The 12,049-nt window shown below is 37.5% G+C and overlaps 1 protein-coding gene across 1 annotated transcript in view; it reads left to right on the top strand.

The window, feature by feature from the left end:
- Positions 1 to 12,049, top strand: part of LOC126089246 (uncharacterized) — a 177,476-nt gene that overhangs the window by 151,069 nt on the left and 14,358 nt on the right. Inside the window, exon 8 of the mRNA XM_049906895.1 lies at positions 6,969 to 7,118. Coding sequence (XP_049762852.1) covers positions 6,969 to 7,118 — 150 coding nt within the window. The remainder of the gene's footprint in view (positions 1 to 6,968; positions 7,119 to 12,049) is intronic.

Raw genomic sequence — 12,049 nt, 5'->3', positions numbered from 1 at the left:
ACACCAATGCCAGGAAGCAATCACACTCAACATTGACGCCTTTGTTGTGGTCCCCATCTGATGCACTCATGCACACACCACTGTAGTCACAGAACGTATCAGAGCGATGCAACAGTACAAGTTAACAAGTACAAGGTATATACATACATACATTAATCCTTGTTCCATAGATCATGAATACGACATTTCGTATGTATACAATCAAAAGCCTTTGAGAGACCACAAAATATCCCAATGGGTGATGTTTGGTTATACAATGCATTTAATATTTGATCACTGAAAGCATATATAGCATTTTCTGTTGGAAAGCCTTTCTGAAAAACAAATTGACTTTTTGTTAGTACTTTGTTTTTACAAATATTTAATGCTAACCTTGAATACATTACTTTTTCAAGAATTTTGGATGAAGCTGTCAGAAGTAGATTGGGCAGTAGTTGTTAGCATCAGACCTATCCCCTTTTTTATGCAATGGTTTAAAAATAGCATATTTCAGTCTACCTGGAAGAATACCCTGTTTCAGTGAGCTACTACATATTTGGCTGAGAATCCTACTTATTTGTTGGGAAAAAGCTTTTAGTACTCTATTGGAAGTGCCATCAATTCCATGTGAGCTTTTACTTTTGAATGAATTTATTATTTTCCCAGTTTCAGTAGGAGAGGTGATTTGAATTTCAGTTTTATCAAATTGCATAGGTACTGTCTTTTCAATATATTGCCTTGATTTTCTAATGAATAACTAGATACTATTTTCTCTACAGCTCTTAAAAAATGATTATTAAAAATGTTTTCTACTTTTGACTTCTTGTTAACAAACTTTTCATTGTTTGATAGAAATAGCGTTCCTATGCTTTCAGTTGCCCTGTTTCCCTTTTAACAGTATTCCAAATTGTTTTAATTTTATTATCAGATGTGCTAATCTCAGACATAATGCACATGTGTCTGAACTTTTTAATAACTTTTCGTAATACAGTGCAGTAGTTTTTACAATGTTCCTTTGTTTCGGGATCATTACTACTCCTAGCGGTAAGATACATTTCCCTTTTCTGTTTACAAGATATTTTTATCCCTTTAGTAAGCCATGGCTTTTTACGTGGTTTCTTACAATTATATTTCACTGTTTTCTTAGGGAAACTGTTTTCAGATACTCTCGCAAAGGTACCATGAAATAGGTTAAATTTTAAATTAGCATCATGTTCCCTGTTCACATCATCTCAGTCTAACTGTTACAAGCTTTCCCTAAAATTTTGAATTGAATTGTTAAATCATTAACTGTTTTGCATTATTGTATGGAGCTATATCATATACTGTAACTAGCTATGGATTATGTTCAGACAGACTATTCTTAACAGGAAAAGTTTTTATTTGATTAAATTTATTTTGGTCTTTGAAAACATTATCTATCTGTGTGCTGCTTTCCTGTACCACTTGAGTAGGAAAATCAATAACTGATGTCAAATTGAAAGAACCAAGTTATACTTCAAGATCAAGTTTTCTATCAGACTCTTTCAGAAAATCTACATTGAAATGTCCACAAACAATAATTTGCTTTCCTCTGTCTGGCAGCTAGCACAACAAAGAATCCAAGTTTTTAAAAAAAATAGTTGAAAATTTCCCAAAGGGGACTTATACATGGCTACAATTATAAAAGTGCCATTATTTAGTTAAAGCTCACACGCACATGCTTCTACAGGGTGGTCCATCTGAAGTTTCGGATGAGATTATCTCGAAACCTATATATTGGGTAAAAATAGTGGGTAAGAAAAGTTCGTAAGCTAAAATGGGGACATCAAATCATACTACACGTGACCCCCAGCCCCCACCCCCTTGGGTGGGGTGGGGGGCAACTTTTAAATCTTAAATGCAAACCCCCATTTTTTATTGCAGATTTGGATTCTCCATAAAAAAGTAATCAAGTTTTGTCTGAAACATTTTTTAAAACCATCTGAATTTCGAATAATGTTTTCGCTTGGATGTCGTCTGTTTGGGAAACAATCCGCATACAGATGTGCAGCTGCAGCGTAATTGTTATGGTGTTCACTTAAAATTAACATCATATCAACATTCCCTGTAGAAGGATAGTGAACCATGTTTCACCCAAGAATAATTTACTTTTGTCATTTGATGTTTACGGTTCACAATCTGAAAGTGAACTGACGTCTAATCACATTGCACCGACCTTTTTACTGAACCATAGTTCGCAGTTTGGCCACAGTAGCGCCACAGTCAGGTGAGTAAAGCAATTGTGAAGAGTTCCCTAACGAGATTTTAATGCCATTCCACCTCCCTCCATCAAAAACTGTGGTGGGTAGGATACATTTTGTATTAAAAAAAAAAAAAAAAAAAAAGCTTAATTTGGCGTAATGAAAGAATTGGTGCACATTTTGTATCGATTTGATGTGCCCTTCTTGGATCATTCTAAATAAATCGGAGTTCTTCCCCAGTTTTAATTTTTCTTGATTTCTGTGCCATCCGTCAATGGTTTGAAAAAAATGTTTCAGACAAAACTTGATTACATTTTTATGGAGAATCCGAATCTGCAATAAAAAATGGGAGTTTCCATTTGAGATTTAAAAGTTGCCCCATCCAAGAGGGCGGGGGCTGGAGGTCACTTGTAGTATCATTTGATCTCCCCCTTTGAGCTTATGAACTTTTCTTACCCACTACTTTTACCCAATGTATAGTTTTCGAGATAATCTCATCCGAAACTTCAGATGGACCACCCTGTGTATGTTACTCTAAGCAAAATTTTTTAGTTGCCAGATTTTTCACACTGCGACAGATTTTATCGTATATGGCAACTCCTCCTCTCTCCATAGTGTCTCTACATGTGCTGAAAGCATATATCCACCTACATTTACCATTTCCATACCTGTGACTATGACATTGTTCATGGCTAGTTGGCTTTCATGACGTTACGATGCAAGTTACTAGATATGGGTGTAACATAATTATGGCATACCTAAATGTGTGGTGTAGGAAATGTGTAAACCAAGAAATTCTGCAAAGTGATACAGAGATGCTTAAAACATCTAAGCAAGTGCAGATTGATAGCAGAGCAATAACTGGTCAGCGAAGGACAGTGTAACGGCTCTGTCCCTACAGAAGGTCAGTCACTTCTACTTGCAAGCTCAAATTGTCCTTAATTTGGTGATGTAATTTTAGTTACTTATTCTTTATTTGACCGCCTCTTATAATTCATCATCTATCAAAATGCTCATTGCAAAGTTCTAAAATATTGAAACCATGTTTATTATGGTAACGTGCTTTAAAATACATTTTATACACAGCACAATATTTTCTTGGTTACCCTAGCACTGCCTCTTCTGATTGAGTCAATTCATCCAAACAGCATATTTCCTCACATTTTCTATAGTGAGCCCTCATCCTATCAGAGCTTGTTCAGCAAGAGCTTTCTAGAAGCCTCCACATCATGGTCACATGTCACCCAAAACTTCCTTGCTTTGTGGCTTGTGCTACAAAATGCCTTTGTGTTTCTTCAGTACTTATAATAAATTAGCTGTAAAATTGAGCGTTAATTAACAATCAGTAGTTGGCATTCAAGATTAAATTTAAACTTAGTGGGCTTAATTAATGGCACAGATTAATGGTGTGCTTTCAGATGTTCTGCCGAGTTGTTTCCATTTTATGAAAAATACCCAGACGCACACCATTAATCAGTCAAGCTGAGAAAGGCTGAGAGATCAAATAACACAGACCATTGTATACAAATAATCACTTTGAGTAAGTGGGTATTGCTTACATAGATCTGTTAAAAGTGCTTATCTTCAGTTGTACCATTGTACAATAGAATTCTGTGTGCCTTTAATCTGCTCGGAGAATCCACAAGTATTAACTGAGGATATGTGCTTATACTGTAGAGCTAGAGTCTTCAGTGCTAAAAATGGTACTGTGGAGAATAAGTGACAGCCACTGATATTAAACAGCTTATTTTTACTGAGCCTCCTTGTTCCAAAAAGGTGCTCTAAACACCCAACCACAAATAGAATTTTATTGTAATGTTCAGCTTATGATGAATTCTGTTGACTGCAGTGTCCACTTTGATACATACAAATGAAATGGTGTACCAAGTTACTGACAACTTTTCCACTAAATATAACAAAACACATTTTAGTTGACAGGTAACTGAACATTTACCCAAATATGTAAACACTTTTATTTTGTCTGTGCATTCCTTTGGTGTTGTCAGTGTCAAGCAAAAGAGCCATAAATCCTTTTGGCTTTTATTGCAGGCGGTTTTGTGAAAATTTTTATTGTGGTTTCATTAAAGTTCTATTGATCATGAGTTTGATCCGATTTTAACGTACTTTGTCCCAAGCACAGAAATAGTGACTCGGTGTTTCTGAAAACATTCTGTTTTTAGTGAAAACAGACATGCTTTCGAACAATCTGCTTTTTGAAAGGAAAAAAAGAATGTATGGGACATAAGTTTCTTTGGCAGATCAACTAATGAGGAAATTGCTTTTTAAAAGTGAAAATTTTTTCTTTTCTTTCATTTCCGGTCAGACTTTTAGCTATTACAGGTAAGTTAAGGTGAAAAGAAAAATAATTTTTGTATCGTACTACATATACAGCTATAAATCAAACCATGTGATCAGATGATTACAGAGTGTCCAAGCTGGAAGACAGTGAAGTTGGATGAACGAAGTGCTGCTGGATGTAATTCCCATTTTGACCCACCATTTTCAAGAAAAATATTGATTTACCAGATGTTACTGATTTTTAATTGTTGGAAAACAATGAGGCAGGCATGTTGACCTTCACAGATATTTAAATCCACACAGGAGGCAATTGTTAAAACGTTTTCTTTAGTAGGTCTCATGGCTCCCTTGGTGAGAATGAGTCGACAGGACAGCACTGCATGCCTGTCAAGAAGGTAAGACCTAAATTTTTTGGTCATTCAGACTCCACACTGGCTCTGCAAAATTTCCATTGAAGTCCATGTTAGTGGTCTGGGGTTGATGTCTGATATTTGATTAAACTATCAGGGAGTGATTCAGATTACAATTTTTTTGAAATATACAACTTGTAAAATTAAGACTCCAAAATGGTATATTATTTACATGCTATGCTGTATTTTTGACTACACTGTACAGAACAGTAATTCTACAAGTATGTCCTAGCAAAACACACTTACCTGCAAGTGTTTCCTAGCAAAGCACACCAAACCTCCGTGAAAACAGTAGAATATTAAAAAGTTTTCGATGGTGCTGAGCCTCAGTCACACAGTATTTTTTGGAAATATACACCACCATGTGATTGTGTATTACAGTATTTTTATTCTGTACAATCTAGATTTCAGATTTTATCCCATTATTGAGTACAGTGTACTTAGTCCACAACACACTATATCTGGTAAGGTCAGCCCAAAGCTGATTTGATGTGCTACCGTCTTTAATCTTATCGCCATTGCTTGCAACTTGTTTTAGTCTGCCCATACTTCTAATATTGTAACCTGACATCACTGTTCATTGCTTTTTAGATCTATGACCTGCTTGTTAACTTCCATTTCAACACAGTTTGTAATTTTTTTTTATGTATGTATTTTTTGCTGATTGATATTTTTTATATTTGTTCGCATTTAATACTGTGCCATGTTTTGCACATACACAATGTGATCAAACATATCCAGACACCTGGCTGAAAATGACTTACAAGTTCGTGGCGCCCTCCATCGGTAATTGCTGGGATTCAATATGGTGTTGGCCCAGCCTTAGCCTTGACGACAGCTTCCACTTCCACAGGCATACATTCAGTCAGGTGCTGGAAGGTTTCTTGGGGAATGGCAGCCCATTCTTCACGGAGTGCTGCACTGATGAGAGATACGAATGTCAGTCAGTGAGGCCTGGCATGAAGTCGACGTTTCAAAACATCCGAAAGGGTTCTATAGGACTCAGGTCAGGACTCTGTGCAGGCCAGTCCATTACAGGGATGTTATTGTTGTGTAACCATTCTGCACAGGCTGTGCATTATGAACAGGTGCTCGATCGTGTTGAAAGATGCAATCGCCATCCCTGAATTGCTCTTCAACACTGGGAAACAAGAAGGTGCTTAAAACTTCAATGTAGGCCTGTGCCGTGATAGTGCCACGCAAAACAAGAAGGGGAGCAAGCCCCCTCCATGAAAAACACGACCACACCATAACACCACTGCCTCCAAATTTTAATGTTGGCACTACAGATGCTGGCAGACGACGTTCATTGGGCATTCACCATACCCACGCCCTGCCATTGGATCGCCACATTGTGTACTATGATTCGTCACTCCATACAGCGTTTTTCCACTGTTCAGTTGTCCAATGTTTACGCTCTTTACACCAAGTTAGGCGCCGTTTGCCATTTACTGGCATGATGTGTGGCTTATGAGCAACTGCTCAACCATGATATCAAAGTTTTCTCACCTCCCCCTAACTGTCATAGTACTTGCAGTGGATACTGATGCAGTTTGGAATTACTGTGTGATGGTCTGGATAGGTGTCTGCCTATTACGCATTACGACCCTCTTCAACTGTCGGCAGTGTCTGTCAGTCAACAGACAAGGTTGTCCTGTACACCTTCTAGTTTCCACTTCACTATCACATCAGAAACAGAGGACATAAGAATGCTTAGGAGTGCGGAAATCTCGCGTACGGACATATGACACAAGTGACACCCGGTCACCTGACCACGTTCGAAGTCCATGACTTCCACAGAGAGCCCCATTCTGCTCTCTCACGATATCTAATGACTACTGAGGTGACCGATATGGAGTACCTGGCAGTAGGTGACAGCATAAAGGACCTAATATGAAAAATGTATGTGTCTGGGTGTGTCCGGATACTTTTGATCACATAGTGTAAGTGTCATTGTTGACAAGAAAATGTCATGAAAAAAATTCTAGTACTATAGCAGAAAAAAATTTGAGTTCCAAGAAGTCAAAATATAATACACTGTAAAAATATTCATTTACAGAACATGTTGGCGATGTGAAAAAAAATTTATCAAGATTGATGGTTGCAATAAGATGACATGCACCTGTGGGGCTCTAATGTGCTACATTTGCCGCAAACCTGTAAAAGATTACACACATTTCAATGGAGAAGGTGGTACAGAGTACCATAAGTAAGTATATCCTGTCAGTTTGAATTCCTTGTCATAAAAGGGGGAAAATATCTGTGTAGTTTATTAAATGACTTAAACATATGTATGAATTATTTTTTATATAGATTCATATTGCATGTATGTTCTGTCAACAACCTTTCATGGGTGGCTTGTGTAATTCCAGCTTTTCAGTACTTTCTAATAGACCCTCTTCTATCTTCCATTCTCACACTATCAGAGATATTAACTACTCTCCAATATCCTTGACATCCATTATATGAAACCAAACTCGTGCTTTTCTCATATGACATCCTGTAAATCAAAGCAGTCAAGCAGATACAGTATTTCTTCACTTTTGAAAAGAATTTGACTCGTTACCTCACATATGCTTATAAACGATAGTACAGTCATTTGGGTTATTAAGTGAAATTTGTGACTCGATTGGTTAATTGGTGGGGAGGATGAATGATACGAGGGCTATTCAGAAAGTAGGGATTTTGACATTAAGAAAAAATTAAGTACAACATATATATGTTATTATATACATCTGAAAGAGCGATTGACATACTACTTTCCACATAGTCACCAGATACATTGAGGCACTTATCGTAGCCGTGGAGAAGCTTTGAAAGACCTTCGTCGTAAAATTCTGCCACCTGAGACTTCAGCTAGTGAGTCACGCTCACCAGGAGTTCTGCGTTGTCATCAAAACACTGCGTTGCAAGCCAGTTCTTCATCTTGAAAAACAAATGGAAGTTGCTTGGTTCAAGATTGGGGCTGTAGGGCAAATGAGGGAAAATTTCCCTTTTGAATGAATTAAGGAGTTCTTTAGTGTGGTTTGCTGTGTGAGGTTGGGCTTTGTCATGTAAAAACAAAATTTTGGACGTCAGCTTTCTTCGGCGTTTGTTTCGAATTGCTCTTCTGAGGCTGTGCGAAGTTTGACAGTACCAGGCAGAATTTATGGTTGCTCCACATTCGAGAAAATCATTAAGAATCACACCTTGAATCTCAAAGCCCTGTCACCATCAACCTCCTTGTTGACGAGGTTTTCACCTTGTTGACGAGGTTTTCAAACATTTTCTTGGTTTTCTTTTCTCTCTCTCTCTCTCTCTCTCTCTCTCTCTCTCTCTCTCACACTTGTCGTGAATCTTGGATTATACTACAACCTCCTGCATGTTGTTCCAGTAGGGATCATGAAGAAAAGATCAGGCATTTAAGCAATCATTCCTCCTGCACTCCATATGTGAATGGAATGGGGAAAAAGCCCTAATAACTGGTGCAGTGGGAAATACCCTCTACCATGTACTTCACAGTGGTTTTGTAGTGTGTAGCTGTAGACATTATTTTTGTTTCCATAGTTTGCTTAATTGGGTTGCAATAGATGCCCAACGATGCTGTAAGACAGTGGCTGCAATGTACAAGGGGCACTCAAAAGAAAACAAACTTTTTTAACTTATAGTTTCATATTTTAAGAACAAACCTTCAATTCCTTTCAAAGTATTCTCCACTTGCACTAATACACTTCCCGAATCTTGCATTCTATTTTTGAAAACATTGTTTAAATTCATCTTTTGTATACTTCGCAGTGCCTTCATTGATTTTTTTTTTCTTTTTTTTTTCTGCACCTCATCAAAATCAGCAAAAATTTTCCTTTCTTGTCTCTTCCCATTCTAGGAAACAAAACAAGTCACTTGGGGCAAGGTCAGGTGAATATGGGAGGGTTTGATTTCGCATAATGTACTTTCTTGGTGCGAGGCGAACCCGAAGATTCCTACACTAATTTGATTATTTCCTTGATTCAGGATCCTAAGCAACATTGGGATCTTTCTTTCAAAGCACAACATGCTTCCAGATGACCTTGTTTTTGTTCAGCAGTCAGCAGTCGTGGCACAAATTTGGCAGCCACCTTTTCATTCCCAAATCTTCTAACACAATTTGCTACACTGAACTAAGTCACACTCGACAGTGCCACAATCTCTTAAATGGTCAATCATCAATCTTCGTTGATGATTGCATGAATGCTTTCAACATTTTCAGGTTTCGGGCCATGGAAGGCTGACCAGAATGAGGTTTCGTCATCAACTGACATTTCACCATTTTTGAAACGGGAAAATCACTATAGCACTTGTAGCACTTGAGATTTCTCCATAGCATTGTCCTTGTATGCTGTTTTTAACATTTCAAGAATTTTTGTCTCCACTTTTTCATAGCAAAAAGCATAATTTCCCTACTGCATGCACTTCATGAAAATCAGCCATTGTAAAAATGACAGTCGTACAGAACAGTTGTCACTATAAACTCTGCTGAAACTAGTCCTTGACTGCCTTTGGTGACTGCAGTTGGCTTGCTGATCCTAGAATGTTTGCTCTATGTGCTCCTAGTGACAAAACACAGTACTAAAAAAGCTCTGACCACCAAAAAATTAGTATGGGTTCATTTGGGTACCCTCTCATCTGTAGCAAATTTGTGTGAGAATAACTTTCTCTCATACTTTTAGTGGTATTTATGTAAGTTGCTTCTGTAATACTTCCATATGAACTGGATTGGCCAATTTTTACTATATCAACAGTTCTGATTTCATTGTATTTATTATAGTTTGATTTGCTGTGCTAGGCTCTGAAGGCACCACTATTGGGTACTAAATAATTAACTTCTGCTTGTCGCGTGGGAGGGTAGCACCTTGTGTTAGAAAAGGGTGAAAAATTGTTGACTCAGTAGAGAGATGGTGCTGATATCAACAGAATGTTATTTTTGTTATGTTGGCATACTCCGTGCAGTAATGTATATCAACTGTTGACTTCATCAGCAGAACTGTTTTGTTCATGCTAATTTTTAAGGTAATAAAATTATGTCTGATTTTGCTCGCCTCTTTCTGTCTTGTTTTCAATGGTTTGTAACATTTGGAACAAATGGAAATTCATTCAAAGTTGGATAAGGTTTATAAGGAGTCCCTTCATTTTCAACAGTAGATAGATGTGTGTCTTGTGAGAGATGTGGCTCCACCCTTCTTGAAGATAATACAAATGAAGTACTTCCCAAAGCTGCAACCACAGATGAAGTCTTGCAAAAAGTTAACTGTTGGATTTGTTGGAAGCTTACCAGAAGCCTGTTTGAAAACAGCTGTATTTGGACCACTTTATAGCCACAAACAGGTTTTGTGTTCAGATTTGTTGCTGTAGGTCCAACACTTCATACCGGAAACAAAACAGAAGGTGAATACCACTATTCTTGTACCAAAAGAGGCAAAGTTTATTATGGACTGTGTGCTATAGTATGCTAACAGGGTGTATATTACCCGTGGCAACCGGGAGATCCGGGAAAAACCTGGGAATTTTTTAGTATTCCGGGAATTTTTCATTGTGTTAGTTTTCTGTTAAATTTTTGTCATTTTGACTGGTAAGAACTGATACTCTAACAAAGGATATTACTGTATCCCGCTACTGCAAGATAATACTTCAACAATAAAACATAAACTAGAGAAAAAAATGAAAATAACTTAAATTGCAGAGGAAATGTGCCATGTATGACGACAACACACAGTGCTCATGCGAGCCTCTGCGAACAGCAAAATGTGTCAAAAGGCTTTTGGAAGACAATGCAATGCTTCATAGCAACAAATTACCCCCGATGAGCGTGACGTCACAAATGTTTACATTAGATTCGTTTTAGCAGTTACGAGCGGACTCATGCATGCACATTTGAATCGCGTTTGAGTAGTAGATTCTCCTGCTTCTGGCTACAGGAATGTGACTGTTGCCTGTGCAAGCAGTCGCAGCAAGCAGCTAGATGCTGGGGAAAGGGGGCACCAAATTCGTATTCTTGACCAAAAAAAAAAAAAACAACTTGTTTCACAAAGCTCTAGCATCCAGCGCACGTTGGTCTATAGATTGTTCATATGATTTTGAAATGCATCCCTGTTGGTTTCTGAAAATTTTTGAACATATTTTAAGTTGATTTCTGAGTAAATCATAAGTTGATTTTTGAATGTGGGCATAGTGTACATGATGTCTCTGTCAAGAGAATCCTCGTCGCATCTAGAAATAAATTTCCTCAGACAAAAGGGGACGGGGCTATACGAGCTGAGCGGAGTAAAGCCGAATGGATGAATGCCAATCACGGTCTGATTATGTGGTTGATTGGGTTTGCGAGTGATAAGTGCTGTTACAATTACCAGAGAAATCCATAGATTCAGACTACCAGTATGGAAATAAATGACTAACAGGAATAACAGGTGAGAAAGATTACGTATTATCTTCTCGGTGTATCCAAGAAATGGAATTTTGACAGAAAATTTTCGGCCCAATCACTTCAGTAGTAAGGACCAGTTGTACAGTTCCCGGCTAGCAGCCGTTTAAGTTCTATTCTGGAAGTAACGCGGAAAACATGTTGTATGAACATGTAACAACGCGTAACCGGAGAATAATCGCAGGATAACTGAACCTGTGATTCTGGCAGGGTTAGTAAAGTTAATCGGCGAACAAATTTTGACAATGGCAGGAATAGCTACAGAATTGGTGATGACAAGATTGTTTGTTAGAACAAGGAAGGAGAAGCAACGAGGACATCACACAAATTATGGAAGAGTAATGCGATTCCAAATTTATAAAAATTTCGTAATACTACTTCTCAGTCTCATGCTTGAGAAACTGGTGCGTATGAATGAAATGTGAAATCATTTCCTATAAAGCTTTTTGCTTGTAGTAGGCCTTATAGCCATTTGATATTGGTACTTTGTAAATTATATTGTCATATTATAAAAATTACCATTTGTGCCAAAACAGTCTTGATTATTTGGTGTGTGTGTTACAAAATGACAAAACAGACGTAATAACAAGATTTGAGAGAAGAAAATGCTAGGAGCTAAGGATTGAAGAAACGTGTTCTTTCTTGCATGTCTCCTGTCTTTATTGGTTTTATGTATCCTATATTTAATTTTATGTCACACAAAACAG

Source organism: Schistocerca cancellata, chromosome 1, assembly GCF_023864275.1.
Source record: "Schistocerca cancellata isolate TAMUIC-IGC-003103 chromosome 1, iqSchCanc2.1, whole genome shotgun sequence".
NCBI classification, from domain to species: domain Eukaryota; kingdom Metazoa; phylum Arthropoda; class Insecta; order Orthoptera; family Acrididae; genus Schistocerca; species Schistocerca cancellata.
Note: the sequence above shows the minus strand (reverse complement) of the source record. Positions and strands in the feature narration are given on the sequence as shown.